The sequence below is a fragment of the Nannobrachium achirus genome (genome assembly GCF_963921795.1).
Source record: "Nannobrachium achirus genome assembly, chromosome: 18".
Lineage (NCBI taxonomy): Eukaryota > Metazoa > Chordata > Actinopteri > Myctophiformes > Myctophidae > Nannobrachium > Nannobrachium achirus.
Window position 1 is genome coordinate 23,015,650 of NC_137825.1, and position 16,304 is coordinate 23,031,953.

The 16,304-nt window shown below is 40.7% G+C and overlaps 1 protein-coding gene across 2 annotated transcripts in view; it reads left to right on the forward strand.

Moving 5' to 3' along the window:
• The first annotated feature begins 2,402 nt into the window (after window positions 1-2,402).
• Window positions 2,403-16,304, forward strand: part of lhpp (phospholysine phosphohistidine inorganic pyrophosphate phosphatase) — a 55,235-nt gene continuing 41,333 nt past the window's right edge. For both annotated transcript variants that reach the window (XM_080748113.1, XM_080748112.1), the window contains exons 1-6: window positions 2,403-2,536; window positions 2,662-2,849; window positions 3,650-3,803; window positions 4,563-4,626; window positions 5,195-5,287; window positions 7,168-7,259. In XM_080748113.1, coding sequence (XP_080604239.1) covers window positions 2,418-2,536; window positions 2,662-2,849; window positions 3,650-3,803; window positions 4,563-4,626; window positions 5,195-5,287; window positions 7,168-7,259 — 710 coding nt within the window. In that variant the 5' untranslated portion in view covers window positions 2,403-2,417. The remainder of the gene's footprint in view (window positions 2,537-2,661; window positions 2,850-3,649; window positions 3,804-4,562; window positions 4,627-5,194; window positions 5,288-7,167; window positions 7,260-16,304) is intronic.

A 16,304-nucleotide genomic window follows, 5' to 3' on the forward strand; every position in this document is an offset into this window, starting at 1 on the left:
TTACATGACCATGTTAACAGCCTTTTGTTAAGGGCCCTTTTACTATTTATATATGAGGGTATTGAGAGCTTGAGCTTGAGAGCTGGTGGGGCACCAAATGAATTTGGGGGCCCTCAAAACGTTAAATATAAATATATACAGTATAAATCTTGTTTATATTTTTAAGGAGACTAAAGTAACTTGTGACATTAAAGCTCTTTTCAGATAATCAGAGCCCATTGTTGCAGCGACAGGCCAACTTCTTTCAGGTGGTAATTAGCTGCATGTCTGTGACAGAAATGTCATCTAAGGATGGTTGCTTCATGTTAAATAACACACTTCAGCTCAAGTTTCATACACTATTAAACCTATGAATTGAATCAGTGTTATTACTTATAGTGTTTTAAAAAAACGTAATTATAATAAGAATAAGAATAACTTTTAAGTGCATGTTTTGCAGTGGTTTTCAAAGACAAAGTTTGTCTCACAGGACAGTCAGTGGGTTAAGGCTATACATATCCATTCGAAGTTAAACACATACATTACATGACTATGTTAAGGGCCTTTTTACTGTTTATTTATATTTGACGATAACTCATGGAGCCCCCTGGGTGTTTCTGTTTGAGAGATTGAGAGGCCCCAAATGGATATATTTGGGCCCCCCTTTTAAATATAAATATATACACACACTTTAGAAATAATGTATCCATTCCCTGCATCGATCCTTCTTAAAGTTAAAGTAATGTACGTGACATCACAGAACAGACACAAAAGAACCGCTTGGGTAATCAGGACCATTGTTCTCTGGTCACACCTTTGAGAGCCACACTCTTTTCAGATTCTAATGAGCTAATGTTAACCCTCACCCTCACTTCAACTGTTCTCTGTCTCACAGTTGAGAGCTCAACTGGGGCCCCCTGATGGCCATGTTGGTTAAAAAATAAAATAATAATAATAATCTCATGAGGCCCCCAGGCTGTGAGGGGGCCCCAGGCGGCTGCCTATTTTGCCTGTATGGTAAGCACGGCCCTGAGGCAACCACTGACGCTTCTTCACTGCGTTTTATTTTCCAGTCTAGATGTGTATCTAGAGTTACAAAAGAAGAAAGACGTCTAAACAGAGTTGCAAAAATGTGACTTTAGCTATTTTTCTGCACACGAAGAAGATTTACTTTGCGAAACTGCAAATTCCATAGTTTACAGTGGTTGCTTAGCAACCAACTAACCAATCACAGCACCGCTGCCCCCCTGTCTATAGGGGCAAATGGCGCTGAGGGAAAATTACTAAACTATGACGTAAAACGTGTCATATCGAGCGTACGACCAACACCCACACTGAGTCACAGACACATGTTGCAACTTTTAAGGTGATTGCAGAATGTATGAGGTCTTTGTGTTGCATTCAAACGAAACGTACAGTAACCTACTTATCAAGCCGATCAAACCGGTAAGGTTACTATTTGGCCTCACTCCTAGAACTCACATAACCCCGCCACTTATATGGCTCAGGCTGAAAAAAAAAAGAAAAAAAAAAATGATCATCAGCAAATATATCTTGCTTATTATACTGACATATTACCTGCTTATTGTAAGTCGCGTTGGATTAAAAGTATCTGCTAAATGCCTACATTTTAAATTGTAAGATGAGCATCAGCAAGCACCAACATTTGATGCAGAGAATCTCATGCAAATTCAATAGGCTATTAAATACTTTTTTTTTTTTTTTTTTTTTACCAGAAAACAGTGTAAGTTGTTAAGATCGACAATATAAGTTGATAATGACAGACAGAAGTTTACAAGTATCATTAATGTCATTTTATCAACATGGCACATTGGCCCCTGGCCCCTTGCCATTTTTGTAATGTGGCCCACAGGTTCAGCTATTTGAGTATTCCTGCTCTATTAAATCATAATAATAAATGGAATGCAGTCAGTGGTAATATTAATGCCAGAGCTTTTGAAGTATAATGCCTGCTTAGATCAGTGGTTCTCAACCTTTTCAGGCTATGATGACCCCTAAAATAATCATATTTTAACTGCCCCCCCCCCCACCCTGACAAGCACGAAGAGTTGTGGCATTACATTCTATTGTCAAAATAGCAGATTTGCTTACACAATTTCTGCCACTAATATTTGACAATTTGGTCAATGTTTAATTTGTCATTTTAGAGGTATTAAAAAGTCCTTAATTGTCACTTTAGAAATGTGCATTTAAACCCTCTATACACATTTATGTTGGTTTGTTTACTGTTGAGTGAGAAAACAATGTTGCACATCTGGGGACCCCTCAAAATTATTTGCGGACCCCCCTGGGGGTCCAGACCCACAGGTTGAGAACAAGAGGCGTGGATACGGTGGTGACGTAATTGCATCAGCAGCACGTTTTGGGTGCTTTACGCATGCGCATGCTCTTGGCTTGAGCCTCAACAACGTTGAAACATGGCTGCTGACAGCTGGGCAAAGTCTGCAAAACACCTGAAAGGTGTCGTTTTAGACATGTGTGGTGTTTTATATGAGGGCGAGGTTCCCATTCCTGGCTCCGTTGAAGCTGTGAAAAAGTGAGTCGTCGTAAAGAGAACCGTAAATCTGTTACATTCTTCGGTTGTTGAGCTGTCATTCAAAGTCTACACAGTAGATGGAGTTATTAGAATCACACTTCCATCATTCCATTTCACGTTTCCAGGCTCAAGGCATCAGACCTACGGCTGCGCTTCTGCACCAATGAGACCCAGGCCACCAGGGAGAAGTTTGTGGCCAAGCTTCAGAACATGGGCTTTGATATCAGCGTGTCTGAGGTTTTCTCTCCTGCTCCTGCAGCAGTAGCTGTCCTCAAGGAGAGAGGCTTACGTCCCCACCTGCTGGTTTATGATGGTAGTACTAGTGCACCTTAAAACAACCACTTTTCCTCTACCAGTCTAGTAGTGTCTATTCAAACATATGCACAGGTACATCTAAAAATAAAAAATACAATTTGTGTAAAAATGTTAGATAATTGTTAATATAATAATAATAAAACAAAAACGTTCATATATTCTAGATTAGTTGCACATGCAGTGAAATATCCAAAAGCTGTTTTAAATGTATAATAACAAAATGTCCACCTTTTGAAAAGTATGTTAATTTATGCACTCTATGTCTGCAATACTTTTGAACAAATTACTTCATCAATAGGGTTTGGCAGGGAGGTGATGTTGAGGGGTTATGGAAGCCCAGGTTTGCTTTGATAGAGGCCTTAAGCTCATCTTTGTGGTTGGATCTGGTGTCTCATCTTCCTCTTTCAACACTACACAGATTCTCTGTGGGGATCATCAGGTCAGGCCAGTTGGCTAGTCAGTTAAGCCCAGTAATAGCATGGTCAGTACACCAGTTACTAGTAGCTTTGGCTCTGTGGGCAGACAATATTTTGGTTAAAAACATTTAATATGTTGGACCACAATGAGTGCCTTTGTCAAATGTATGCTTTAAGTTGAGCACTATCTATAACGATATTATATGTGTGAATGGCCCTTTTGGATGCTATATGAAGAAAATGTAACTAAATATCACGAAGACATTTTTTGGATAAGCCAAGGATAAGCCATCCAATATGTGTCTGGGATAGCTGTGTTTAAGTTTTGTCTGTTTTCACATTACAACTGGGAACATTGTGCATTGTTTTCCTTTCACTGCAGGTGTTGTCCCTGAGTTTGACAGTGTTGACAAGACCAACCCAAACTGTGTGGTCATAGGAGACGCGGCAGAGAAGTTCTCCTACGAGAACCTGAATGACGCCTTCCAGGTTCTCATGGGCCTGGAGAAGCCTGTGCTGTTCTCTCTGGGCAAAGGGTAAGGATATTCATTACAACATTATCCCACTAAGAAACTGAGGCCGATTCTACAAAATAATGCCTTCCAAATCAGTAGTTCTCAAACTTTTTCATGCCAAGGGCCCCAACAAAGAGATGTATTTGGCCGTGGATCCCCGACTGAAAAGGTTTTGTACCAGCGACCCTCAAAAAAATCATTTTTTCATTTTCTATTTGAAATAATTGCCGACGTACAAGCGTGGCATGAAGTGAGTTTTTTCTGAAAAACGTATGTTACATTAAATGGGTCTATTTTTTAGTAGTCATTTATATACAGCAACAGGGGTCTCACTGTCTCTCTAGCTCTATAGTTAAAAGAGAATCAGCAGAGAGAACTCAGACATAAAGGATAAACAAGTGAAATTAATAATTGTCTTTATTGTCCCACAGGGATATTCAGTTTCAGATTGGTATAAAAGTGATAAAATGCATTTAATAGACAATATTGTAACTGGAATGAGAGGTAATAAATTATCTTTCTCTCTCCTGATTGGACGGCATTTGTAACCTACTTGAACATTTATTTTCTGTTTTCTAAAGAGCTGGACAGACGGGGAAACCCCTTTTACTGAACAAACACACTACAGATATGATTACTATCGGAAGATAGAGATTTACCTTTTTAACAGCCACAAAATATCACTTACAGCTCCTTTAACTACAGTACCAATATAACTATCACACTTACAATACAGTTATAAATTACTTTTGTGTGATATGATCAAATCTTTTCCCCCAGGAGGTACTATAAAGAGACGGATGGTCTCAAACTGGATGTTGGCGTCTACATGAAGGCTTTGGAGGTGACTTACTATATTACATTCACTATTATATTTCATGACTAATATATATTATGACTAGTTGTTCCGTTACTGATACCAATATCGGAAAGGTTGACTATACTGCCTCGCTGCACCGGCACCCATTGGAATGATATCAACGCACTTCTCAAATGCTGGTATCAGTAACTGAGAGTATGACAATGTATGGTGTTCAGATACCCACAATTTATCACATTATTATTTTGTAGCTGCACATTATTTTCCTAACTTGTAGCTGCACTTTAACTATTATTAATGTATTTCTTATTTATTCCTAGATTAGTGGTTCTCAGACTTTTTATTTCTAGAACCCACCCTTAAGGGTCCATTTGGAACCCCCTCACTGCCTGGAACCCACTTTGAGAACCACTTAGATTCCATTTTTGTTTAATTACACACTGGTATCGGATCAATACTCTGTATCGACCGATACGCAAGTTGTAGATATCGCCTCGGTATCGGGAAGTAAAATATGGTACCGGTACATCTCTACTAATTATCTAGTAACATCTTATGTATGTCAATGGTTTTGGATGAATTTATTCAACAGTATGCCTGTGATGTAGAGGCGGAAGTCATCGGCAAACCGTCCACTATGTTCTTCCAGAGCGTTCTCAATGACATGGGGATTCAACCACATGAGGTAATCAGAAATATTTCACATGCCTATGAAATACAGACTTAGTTCCTGTGGCCAGGTCTTGTGCATTTTATTCATTATTTAATGTTATTATCAGTTTACCATTGTTGTCTCCACCAGCCGAAGGCATGGGGGAGAGTATGTTTTCCCCTTCGTCCGTCCGTCCGTCCGTCCGTCCGTCCGTCCGTCCGTCCGTGTGTCCTCGCAGGTTTGTGTGCACCTAATCTCAGTCGCCGTTGGCCCGGTCGCTGCCAAAGTGAGCACACACATTCCCTGGATGCCAATCTAGAACCTCTGCCCTAATTTTTTCAAATGGGCCTTTTCTAGCGCCACCTAGTGGCCGATGTTCGCAAAACACATTTCTGTGCACTACTCTTACAGATTTTGTCCAAAAATCCTACAAATCGGTAGGCAGTATCTCGACAGGCATGTGATTGACACGGATCTGTCCGATTTTGCATATTCCATCCTGATTGGCTAAGATTGGCTTCCAAAGTTTGTAGGATTGAGCCGTTTTGAACAAAATGCCTCAAATCCCAAACGCAAAGTGCAAATATCATGAAATTGCACACACACGTTCCCACTAGGTCGAGGAAGAAATGCCACTTCAAATTTTTGAAATCAGCCTCATGGTATAACAGGCCGATTTGTGGTTTTACCTATAACTCCACCGATCAGTTTCAAACTTTGTAAGCGCACTCCCTAGAGGCCAAGGAAAAACCTTTTCACTGCATTTTTCACATCAGCCTTTTATAGCGCCACCTTTGGGCCGACTTATGTAAAACACATTTTTGGATATTACTCCTTCAGATTTTATCCCAAAATAACACAAATCGGTACACAGTATCTCTATAGTCATGTGTTCAAGTCTGATCCGTCTGATATTTCATATTCTATCCTGATTGGCTAATATTAGCTAAGTTTACAGGATTGCTTCGTTGTTGAACAAAATGCCTCAAATCATCAATGCAGCTTGCGATTACTGTGAAATTTGCCACACATATTCCCACTATGTCAAGGAACAAATGCTACCCTTTTCACATTGGCCTGTTATAGCGCCACCAGCAGGTAGACTTTAGCAATTAGATTGCAATGAAAGGTCTAAGGTGAAGAACATATGCCACCCTTTTTACATTGGCCTATTATACAGTAGCACCACCAGGACGCCTGGCCTGGTGGAGACCTGTGCTCGGAAGAGCACTTCTTCTAGTTAAACAATGTGCTGAGACACACTGGTGTACCATGAGACCATGGTATCATAGTAGTCCAGCTGCGCCTTGGGATTTTGTGACAATCACACATTATTATTATTATTACAATAATGTACAACTATACAAGAAGTTATTCATTCACTAATTTCCCAATACAGGGGCAAATTCTGTAATAGGCCTACCCTAAAACATATTTAATCATTGCTTGACCATGTTATTTTAAATGTATTAAAAAAAAAAATGTTTGCAATGGGACATGTTGTGTGACCTTGTTGATGGCATATTTTCACTGTGAATACTTTTCAACTTGCCCATTGGTGTGCCTTGTCACAAAACCATTTCCTTAGTTCTTCTATTGATATTGCATTCTTGTGTCTGTTTTAATCTCCTGTAAGGCATATCAAATCTACTTCCCAAAAGTGCTACACAAATAAATGACAAATAAACTTTAAACTTTGGAGTTCCATTGTCAGCTATTCTGGGTGAAGTTGTGATAATATAATGACACATGCAAGTCACAAAACCAACTTTGATGAGGCAGTATTGCTTTGTTTTAAAAATATAAGATTTTCTTAGTTCATTTCCTGAACAATTAACATTTTGGACATGGATTCTGCCTGACAGCAGCGCTATTTCAGTATAATTAATACATGTCTTCCTGTCTTCTCTCAGGCACTGATGATTGGAGATGATCTGGTGAATGATGTAGGCGGGGCGCAACACTCTGGGATGAAAGGTGTTCAAGTTAGGACTGGTAAATACAGGTCAGTGGAGATGATATAACCTGAATCTGTAATTTAGTCAGGAACACTCATGTCAAAGTAGATTTAACCATTTATTGCATACATGGAATACAGTTAATATTGCCGTTAAAGAGCTCCACGTTCAGAGATGTTCCCTGAATCTTGTGCATGCTTTTTGAGCATGCTAAGCAAAACCAGGGAACGCAAAGCAATACCCCCCATAGGGATACAATAGCAGAACAATGGCAATACATTGACATGTAACTTAGTCAGACGATCACAAGTATTTGAGCCTAGCCAGACTGATCGTGAAAGGTGAAGGCTGGGGTGGAGGAGGAGGCAGCTAGCAGTGAATGTTCCGAAGCATCAGAAACCAAGCATAGGTAGAAAAAGCAAGCCGTATTTAAAGGAGCCTTCCCTACTGATTGAGAGCTTTGATTGGAGTATGCCAGTGACGTAATGACCAGCAGATATTTGAGAATGAGGAATGAGAACAGAGATGACTGACAGCTGACTACAGCTGGGCGGGCGACTCCTGTGTCCTGCATAAACGAATGCGTTGCTTCAAGGCTGGTAGCACTTTTAATCACATGAACCCTCTAGGCTTAGTAAACTGGACTTGAGTTGTCTCTGTACTCGCCTACTCTGACTTCTTTTTTTATGCCTACCACCAAATCTCTTTGCCAAAAATAGCCGATCTACAAGGTATTCTGCTATTATTGGCTAATGTTCCCCCCCCCCCCCCCCCAGCATATGGATGTGGTTAATCTCATGAATCATTGCATATTCTGGGTATGTCATAACATTCAGCAAAAATATCCTACAAGCTCACAGCGCATCACGCTGTGGTGCATTGTGAGCTTGTAGATCGTCTATTTTTGGCAAAGAGATTTTGTGTTGAGGGAAAAAAGGAGGGGACTCCGTATTGATCCCTGAAGTATTATAGAGTTTAAGTTGATAAGAAAGTACACTAACAGTGTTGTTTGACATCTTTTCAGATGACAATACACCATTGTTTCTCTAGCAATAAGTCGTGCAATGAACTATAAATTTGCCTTTAGTGTACATTACATTCTCATATTTGGCATTTAGCTGTCGCTCTTTTCCATGCAACGCATGCAGCAATAGAGTAAGATAAATGTATCCATTTTCAACAATATACGACCAATAAGAAAGCATTCATGCATGAATGCATATTGTAAGGGACAAGCAGATTATTATTGTAGTAAAACAGCGTTACAGCCAGTTGCAAATGGAGAAATACGATGGGGGGACATTAAAGTTTCATGGGAGAAATGGATTTTCTGGTTATGGCAGAAGATTGAAATTGACTGCGGTCCGAATGGGTTGGGACGGGAGGCCACTGTTGTAGCCAGACCCTTAATTAAACACAATTCATAATGTGTCTTGGAACCACATACCTAAAAAAGAAAGCTTAGATCATGTCTTGAGTCCATGTCTAACCCTATTTATACTAGGCATATAAACTTGTAACATTTCGGGGCAATTCACCGTTTTGAATAAAGAATAGAGAACCTACAGCATATGTGACGTGCAGATAAGATTTTTGGGTAGCAGCCTTCTCAAAGTGACAGAGTGAGGCCTGTTTGAATGCATGTGGATCAACTGTCAATGAAATGCAGCACACACCCGAAGAGATGGAGCCAATCAATTTGTGTACAGGTCTTGAAAGACTACAGTAAGATCGGTAGTTAGATAACCTAGTAGTACTGTTGGCTAATGTTAGTAAATGGTGCATATTTATATAGCGCTTTATATAGGTGCTTTCCAGATATTGTGCATTACATTCACCCATTCACACTCATATTCATACACCGATGGCGGAGGAAACCATTCAAGGCACCAACCTGCTCACCGGGAGCAACTAGGGGTGCAGAGTCTTGCTCAAGGACTCTTCGACACTAACTCTGGGGGAGCCCAGGATTGAACTGGGAACCCTTCAGGAACCCTCTGTGTTTTAATGACGGTTTCTCTACCCCTGAGCCACTGCCGCCGTAAGATGAAAGACCAAATACTAAGTGTCCAGGGTGGTCAACAAGTGCTGCCCTTTTTTGTGAGCTCTGAGCTGCATCCAACTGATCATCCTATTGGTGTAAGGGGCCTGGGCTGGCATCCAACAGAGCAGAGCCTGCTTCATGAAATGAAAGATCAACTGATACTCAGTGCTTGTAGCGTGCGCTTGTCAGACACCCGGCATATCTGCGCAATTTTTCCAAGTCAAATGTTTGTTTCTGCTTCATCCCGGTGTCACATTCAATATTGGTGTGAGAAATGGAACAGGTGCAAGACGCAACCTATCTTAACCACATGAACCCTATACTGGGCATGTCATAATACATGTAGGCGAACATTCTGAGAAAATTGCAAATCCACAAGCTCACATAAAAACTCAACACATTATGAGCTTGGTGTCCAAGTACAGACCACTGGGGTACCCGGGTCAACAAAGTATATCGGATTTAAGTGGTTAACAAGACTCCTAATCGTCTATACTATAGCCATTTAATATACATCCATCACACAGTGTGTCCATGCAGGCAAAGTATAGACAATCACATTAATTAGTCAACTACACATATGCTATAGGACTGCTATTCTAAACGAGTTAGATGATTATGATCATCATTGTTTGAATTAATGCTTGTTGTTGCATTTGGAATCTAATCAATTATTCATGCCACATACGCTGGTTCCTCTAGCTAGCAGGTCCCTTTATTACAATAGAAAAATGGCATGTACATGGCTTCATATGTTTGGGTTGTTGCATGCTGCTTCTCATGCTGTTCAGTGTATTGATTTGGAGTGTTACAACTTGATTGTCAACCAGATGCTGTGCAGACCTCCAGCACACAGGCTGGGGGAAATGGCTGCTTTAAATACCCAGGCCCAGCGAGAACACAGGAAGAGAGCAAACCACAAACAAATCCAATCAAATCAGATGATATTAAAAGGCTCTTGACTCGTCGCTAGCAGTAACATGAAACATTTCATGTTTAGGTTGTTTGCGAGCTGCTTCTCATGCGGATCAGTGTCGTGATTTGGACTGTTAGAACTTGTTTGTGTTATGGAAACGCTCGCTTGTGCTTGGCGCTTTTATCTGTAACATTAATGTTGCATGTGTCTCGTCAGTCATACTTGGCCACAGTGTCAGAAGAAAGACATGCCTGAAATTTGGCAGGTCAAATTGTTCTGTGCTTGTGCTTATGAACAGAATAATGGAAAACAAAATGTAATTGGGGCATGACGTTATTTGCTTATTGTGATAGGCTGCTGGATTTCACCTAGTAGTCCTGTATTTAAAGTAAGCCTTACATAAGCTGCTCTATAATCAGCCCTACAGCATAATGCAAAATGTTTGATATGAATGGCTGCAAAACTCAGTAATCAGTAATACTAATATATTATATATAATATATAAGTGTGTGTGGTAAAGACTCCTAGTCTGTTCACGCATTCCTTTTACCAGCCTGGCTCTTTTCCAGGTCTTTGATCCCTGGCTGGACATTGTGTAAGAGCTACGCTAACATTCGCAAATGGCTAAACATTTTTACACCCAATGTCCATGTGTGTGAAGTGCATATGTCATAATGACACAGTGTAGTCAGCAGTAATCTACCCAGAGAGGGCAGACGCCTGGATCCCTCAGTAGTTCTCAACCTTTTTAGGCTGTGACCCCCCAAAATAAATAATCATGTTTGAACTGGGGAGGGACCCCCACCCTGATAATAACTTGGTAACCTCGCGTCACCAGGCTTTCTCGGGGGAAAGCCTGGTATTTGTTTACATTGGACCGTTTGATCCGGTCTAGGCGGAAACTACAAGAGAAGAAGCGGCGTCGCTTTGTTTTGGTTCCCCCCATTTGTTTCCCCAATCCCCATTTAAATGCTCGAGTAGCCTAGTGTTGTTGGACTAAAAGATATACCAAACACATTTTCCAAAAGCAAAACTATGCCGCATCAAGGGGTTTATTAACTCATTGACTGCCAAGGCCCGAGTTTCCCGAGTTATTACAGTAGTCCCAGGCTGCCAGAGCCCGAGTTTCCCGAGTTGGAAGCCATTTTGAAAAAAAAAAAAAAAAAAAAGTTATAAAAAAATTTCTAAAAATGCCTCAAATGTATTAGGCATGATCGCAATTGTGAAATTGCATGTGTAGCCCCATAACAAACAAACACATCTTTCAAAATGTCAAAAATGGCTGTTTTGTCTGACTTTGAAGGCTTGTAACTCATGAATGCCTGAACGGATTTCCAAGCGGATTTTTTTGTTTGAAAGCTGTTAAAAAGTACTACACATATGATGCATATATGGTGCATGGGCGTGCACGATCCGTGCACTAAAAATTGATCCGTGCACTAGAAATCTAGGATAGTGGCAGTCTGGTACTTGGGGGCCATCTTGAAATGGCATTCAATGAGTTAAGTACGCCCAAAAATATGTCCTTGAGCGCAGGGGAATTATTTTGGGTTAAACTGTTTTCGGTTTGATAGTTCCGGCCAAAGTGTAGTCCTTTAAAGGAGCTATAGTCAACTTTTTCATTGTAGGGCCGACACTTTGTTTACATCCTAGTCTATAGACTAGAATGTAAACAAAGTGTCGGTCTGACAATGGCCAAAATGATTATTTTATAATTATTTTACGCTTTTTGTGGTCATTTTTGAATAGAAACACATATATGAAGCTTATGTTTTTATAAAATATTTTCCAAACATTATTTTTATTTTAGCATCCGTTTTTCAAGAAAAAGTTGACTATAGCTCCTTTAAGGACTACAACATGATGTAGAGTGGTTTCCGCTCCCGACCGGATCAAACCCCGAAAAGTGAAGGGATCCCAGGCTAATAACTTGGTATTGTAGGAGTTGAGGCATTACATTTAGACGTTGAGAACCACTGCTCTAGATGGTCTTTATTTCCCCTGTGCTCACACATCCTTATTATCATCCTTTTCACCCCTAACCAGTTTGCATGCTGTAGATCAATGGTTCTCAAAATGTTTAACCTTGAGGAGTTTGAAGTTAGTCTTTAACTCAGATAATTTGGAACCCCCTCAAGGAACCCTTAGGGTCCCTGGTCCCCACTTTGAGAACCACCACTGTAGATTACTTTGGCAACACATTGCAGTACATGCAGAAAGAACATCAGTTCATAAAGCTACCACAAGAGGGCACCCAAAGACAAGACCTTGGAACGAAAAGTGAGCAGACTGCCCCATTCCTCAGTCCATGGGATGTGTTTATTTGAATTAGAATACACTGAAAATAGCTTCATTTCATCCACATGTTGAATGCTGGTCTCTCACAAGGCTGCAGAAGGATTTATGGCCCTGTCTCAGCAGATTACTGGAGTGCCCTTATGTTGTAATTACAGAAACATATGGTCACTTATTTAAGAAGAAAAATGTGGCGCTTTTGGCTGTAAAAACGAGAGGCGGGGCGGAGAGAGGGAGTGTAGACCGTTATGGGAACTATAAGTTATATTACAGTCTAATGTGTGCGCAAGGACCCGAGTAATGCCTGTGAATGTAATACTACATTACTGAAACATTTCGGGGACATTTTTTTGGCACCCATCGTCTGCTTACGGAAGAGTGTGAAATCGTGAAGATTTGTGATTGAACCATTGAGTAGGACTCGCACTGTTTTGGTGTTAACCTAATTGGTCAATTTTCACGTCTCTCGCATAGTTTTAGTCTCTTGAGGTAGACAATAATGCTCCATTGGTGCACACTGCAGAGGCGTCAATTGGGTATGGCAAGGTATGGTTGGTTGATTGATTGATTGAAGAGTTAATTAGCAGTTTGCAATAGAAAAAAGTTTCATGACAGCACAAATCACTGGTACAAGGTCAACTAAAAGGAGATCCTAGTAAGCTTAACAGTTTATTTACGCAGGAACCACGTTATGTATCTCATATAAGATTGAAAGACGGATAGAACAGAGTACTTTGCATAGGAAGCTGCCATACCTTGGCTCCAGGGAAAAATAAATAAATGTACTTCTTAAAATAAATTCACAAATGTCTCTGACTATCTGCGTTGATTATTCTGTTATTAAATCACTTTAAACTAACTACAATGCAAATTAGAACAAAATGATTGCTTTCACAAGGTATTATATTCTCCACAACAGTTATCCCCCCACTATCTTGACAAAATGGTTTATTCCCCGGTTCAGTAGGTCAGCACAGGTGCAATGTATTATCCACTGATGGTAATCATCATCATCATACCTGTTGCTAAGGTATGGCAACATGATAGCCTTCATGCATGCGTGCATGACACCAGTCATGTTGCCATACCTTAGGTTTTGTTGAACTGACGCTCACTGCATTGGTGGTTGGGGCCGGTGACCCACTCCCCAGCCTGTAGGCCTATCGTCTGGGTAATGTAGTTCTTATGCAGGAGCCAGGTGCTCCACTGCTTTGAGCGCCTTTCATGTTGGGCCTGGAGGACCCATGTGACCAGAGAATGCTGAGTAATCCCTTTGAGCATCACTCGGCTCTAATCCCATCACAGGGAGCACACTAGCCTACTGTACACTCTAAATCCTGTCGTGTGTGTGTGTGTGTGTGTGTGTGTGTGTGTGTGTGTGTGTGTGTGTGTGTGTGTGTGTGTGTGTGTGTGTGTGTGTGTGTGTGTGTGTGTGTGTGTGTGTGTGTGTGTGTGTGTGCTCTTGTGCATGTGCACACTCTGCTATGTCCTTGGTGTGTACTGTACGTCCAATACACAGCTCCTCAGGGGACTGAGTAGCAGCCATCTGGCTTAGAGCGTATGACATCACGCTCAGCCCCTGCTGGATCATTTGAGTCCCAGTTTAGCCCCGGGAGCATGAGAAAACACCCTGAACTGTGTTTAGGATGAACGGCATCGGTGGTAGAAAAAAGTACTCAAATGTTGTATTTAAGTCAAAGTATCAATAATGCAATATAGAAATACTCTGTTACAAGTGAAAGTCCGGAATTCAAAATGTACTTGTATGTAAATGTATGAAAGTGTTGGCATCAAAATGTACTTAAAGTACCAAAAGTAAAGGTACACAATAGGTATAAAGTCGGGCTTAAGTGGTTAATGTATGTTTTATAATAGTATAATTTATATCTGCAAATTCGAGATGTAGTGGAGTAGAAGTAAAGGAAATTGGAAATTAAAGTCCAAAACCCCCAATACCTCAAAATTGTACTTAAGTACAGTAGTTATGTAAATCGACTTAGTTACTTTACACCACTTAACAGCATAACCCAGGTTAAATCAGATCACTGCTCCTCCATGCATGTTTAGGAGACGAGTTGGAATTATTAACCCACCCTGTAGAAATGTATGCAGAATTGCTGTGTGAAGTTGGACACACTTGCGCACAAGTTAACCTTGATAATGGGGTCAAGACGACGTTATTGCATACTTCTATCTTTACAGTTACTGTTTCTTTTCCATTTTTCTTTTATATATATATGTATATATTCTGTAAAATTGTTGTGTGGGGTTTACATTAAGTAAATGCTGATATGGGAGTTTTCATTAAGTAAGCCCTAAGTATTATTGCAGGACCACACACAAAGTGTTGACCTTGAATAATGTGTAACTTATTCCATGTATTTTCATCTCCTGACCTCAGTTCTGTTACAGAGCATGTCATCATAGCTGGAGGGTTGGTAACCTAAGATACAAGAAGTTTAATTCCAGGATAAACAAACAGATGAGACCTCACTATAGATTAGAACTGATCAGCGCTACAGAGCCACCTGACAATACTCGTTTACTGCTACCAAGAGGTATAGGCTGTGCACTGGTCCTGAGGTGCAGTGACAGAGATGGCATGTTTTAGGAACTGCAAGTGAGGAGTCGACGTGAGATGCGACATTGTTTAGCCGAGTAGGCCTGCTGAACCTAGGCAGGCTCGGAGCAGCCATAAACCCCAGTCAGATCTGTGAAAACACAGCTGTTTCCAAGTCAACCAGATGCTGTGCAGACCTCCAGCCCGCCACGGGCTGGGGGAAATGGCTGCTTTAAATACCCAGGCCCAGTGAGAACACAGGAAAGGGAGAAAGATACAAATCGCAAACAAAATCCAATCACATCGCACAATATTAAAAGGCTCTTGACTAGTTGTGCTTGGAGCAGTAAAATGCCACATGAATCATGAAGCATGGACATGAAATTCTTGGGTTCTTTTTAAAAGGTTTGACAGATGGAAGAGTTTTTATCTTGTGCGTTCTCTCGCATGCTTCTCTATCACCATCTGCATGGTGAACTCTCAGTGGAGTCAATAAATCTAAGTATATCTCAACAAACATAAGTCCAAATGCCTGTGTGCAAATGTACATGCATTCGTACTTTGGGTCTGCGCTCATAAATGTTTTCTACTTAGGCAAGAAGACAGTTTTATAATCTGTTTACTTATTTGACACCCTATAGACTACTTATCTTGTGCTTTTTTCTTGTGCTTTTTTTTTTCGGAGACGTGCCTTTAGATGGAACATAGCGTGTGTTCAAGTTTAGCCAGTGCGCTGTGTTACAATTTGTCATCATAGTTGCTACTGTTACGCAGAGCTTAGCATGAATGGTATGCGCAGTTGTCTTGACTATCCTAAATGTATGTCTATATTATCATAACCATGTCAGGAGGACTCTCAAGAGGATTATACACCAACACACCCCCGCTGCACTTCCCCATCTAATGTACAGCACATTCATGCATGTACACGTTAAGTTACAGTGATGGATTAATGCGATTAAAGTGATATAGGGCCAGGGTGTGGTGTTGCGGTGCCTTTGACTAAAGTCTTGAGTAAAGGCCTATGTACACCAGATGGATAAAAGTGTGGAAAGGCCCCGGTCCAGAAGTCGTGCATCATGTACCGCATCCCATACAAGGGCATTGGACACATGTGGATCCTACAAAAATATGTTTTTTCCCAGATCTGCATGCATCCAATAGACTGCACAACATACAGTACATGGCTTCCGTACTGGAGCCGTTTCGCCTCATTAGGTGCACATTCACCTTTTATAGATGTGACGTGAGATTGTTAGCTTGTAGATCTGTTCGTT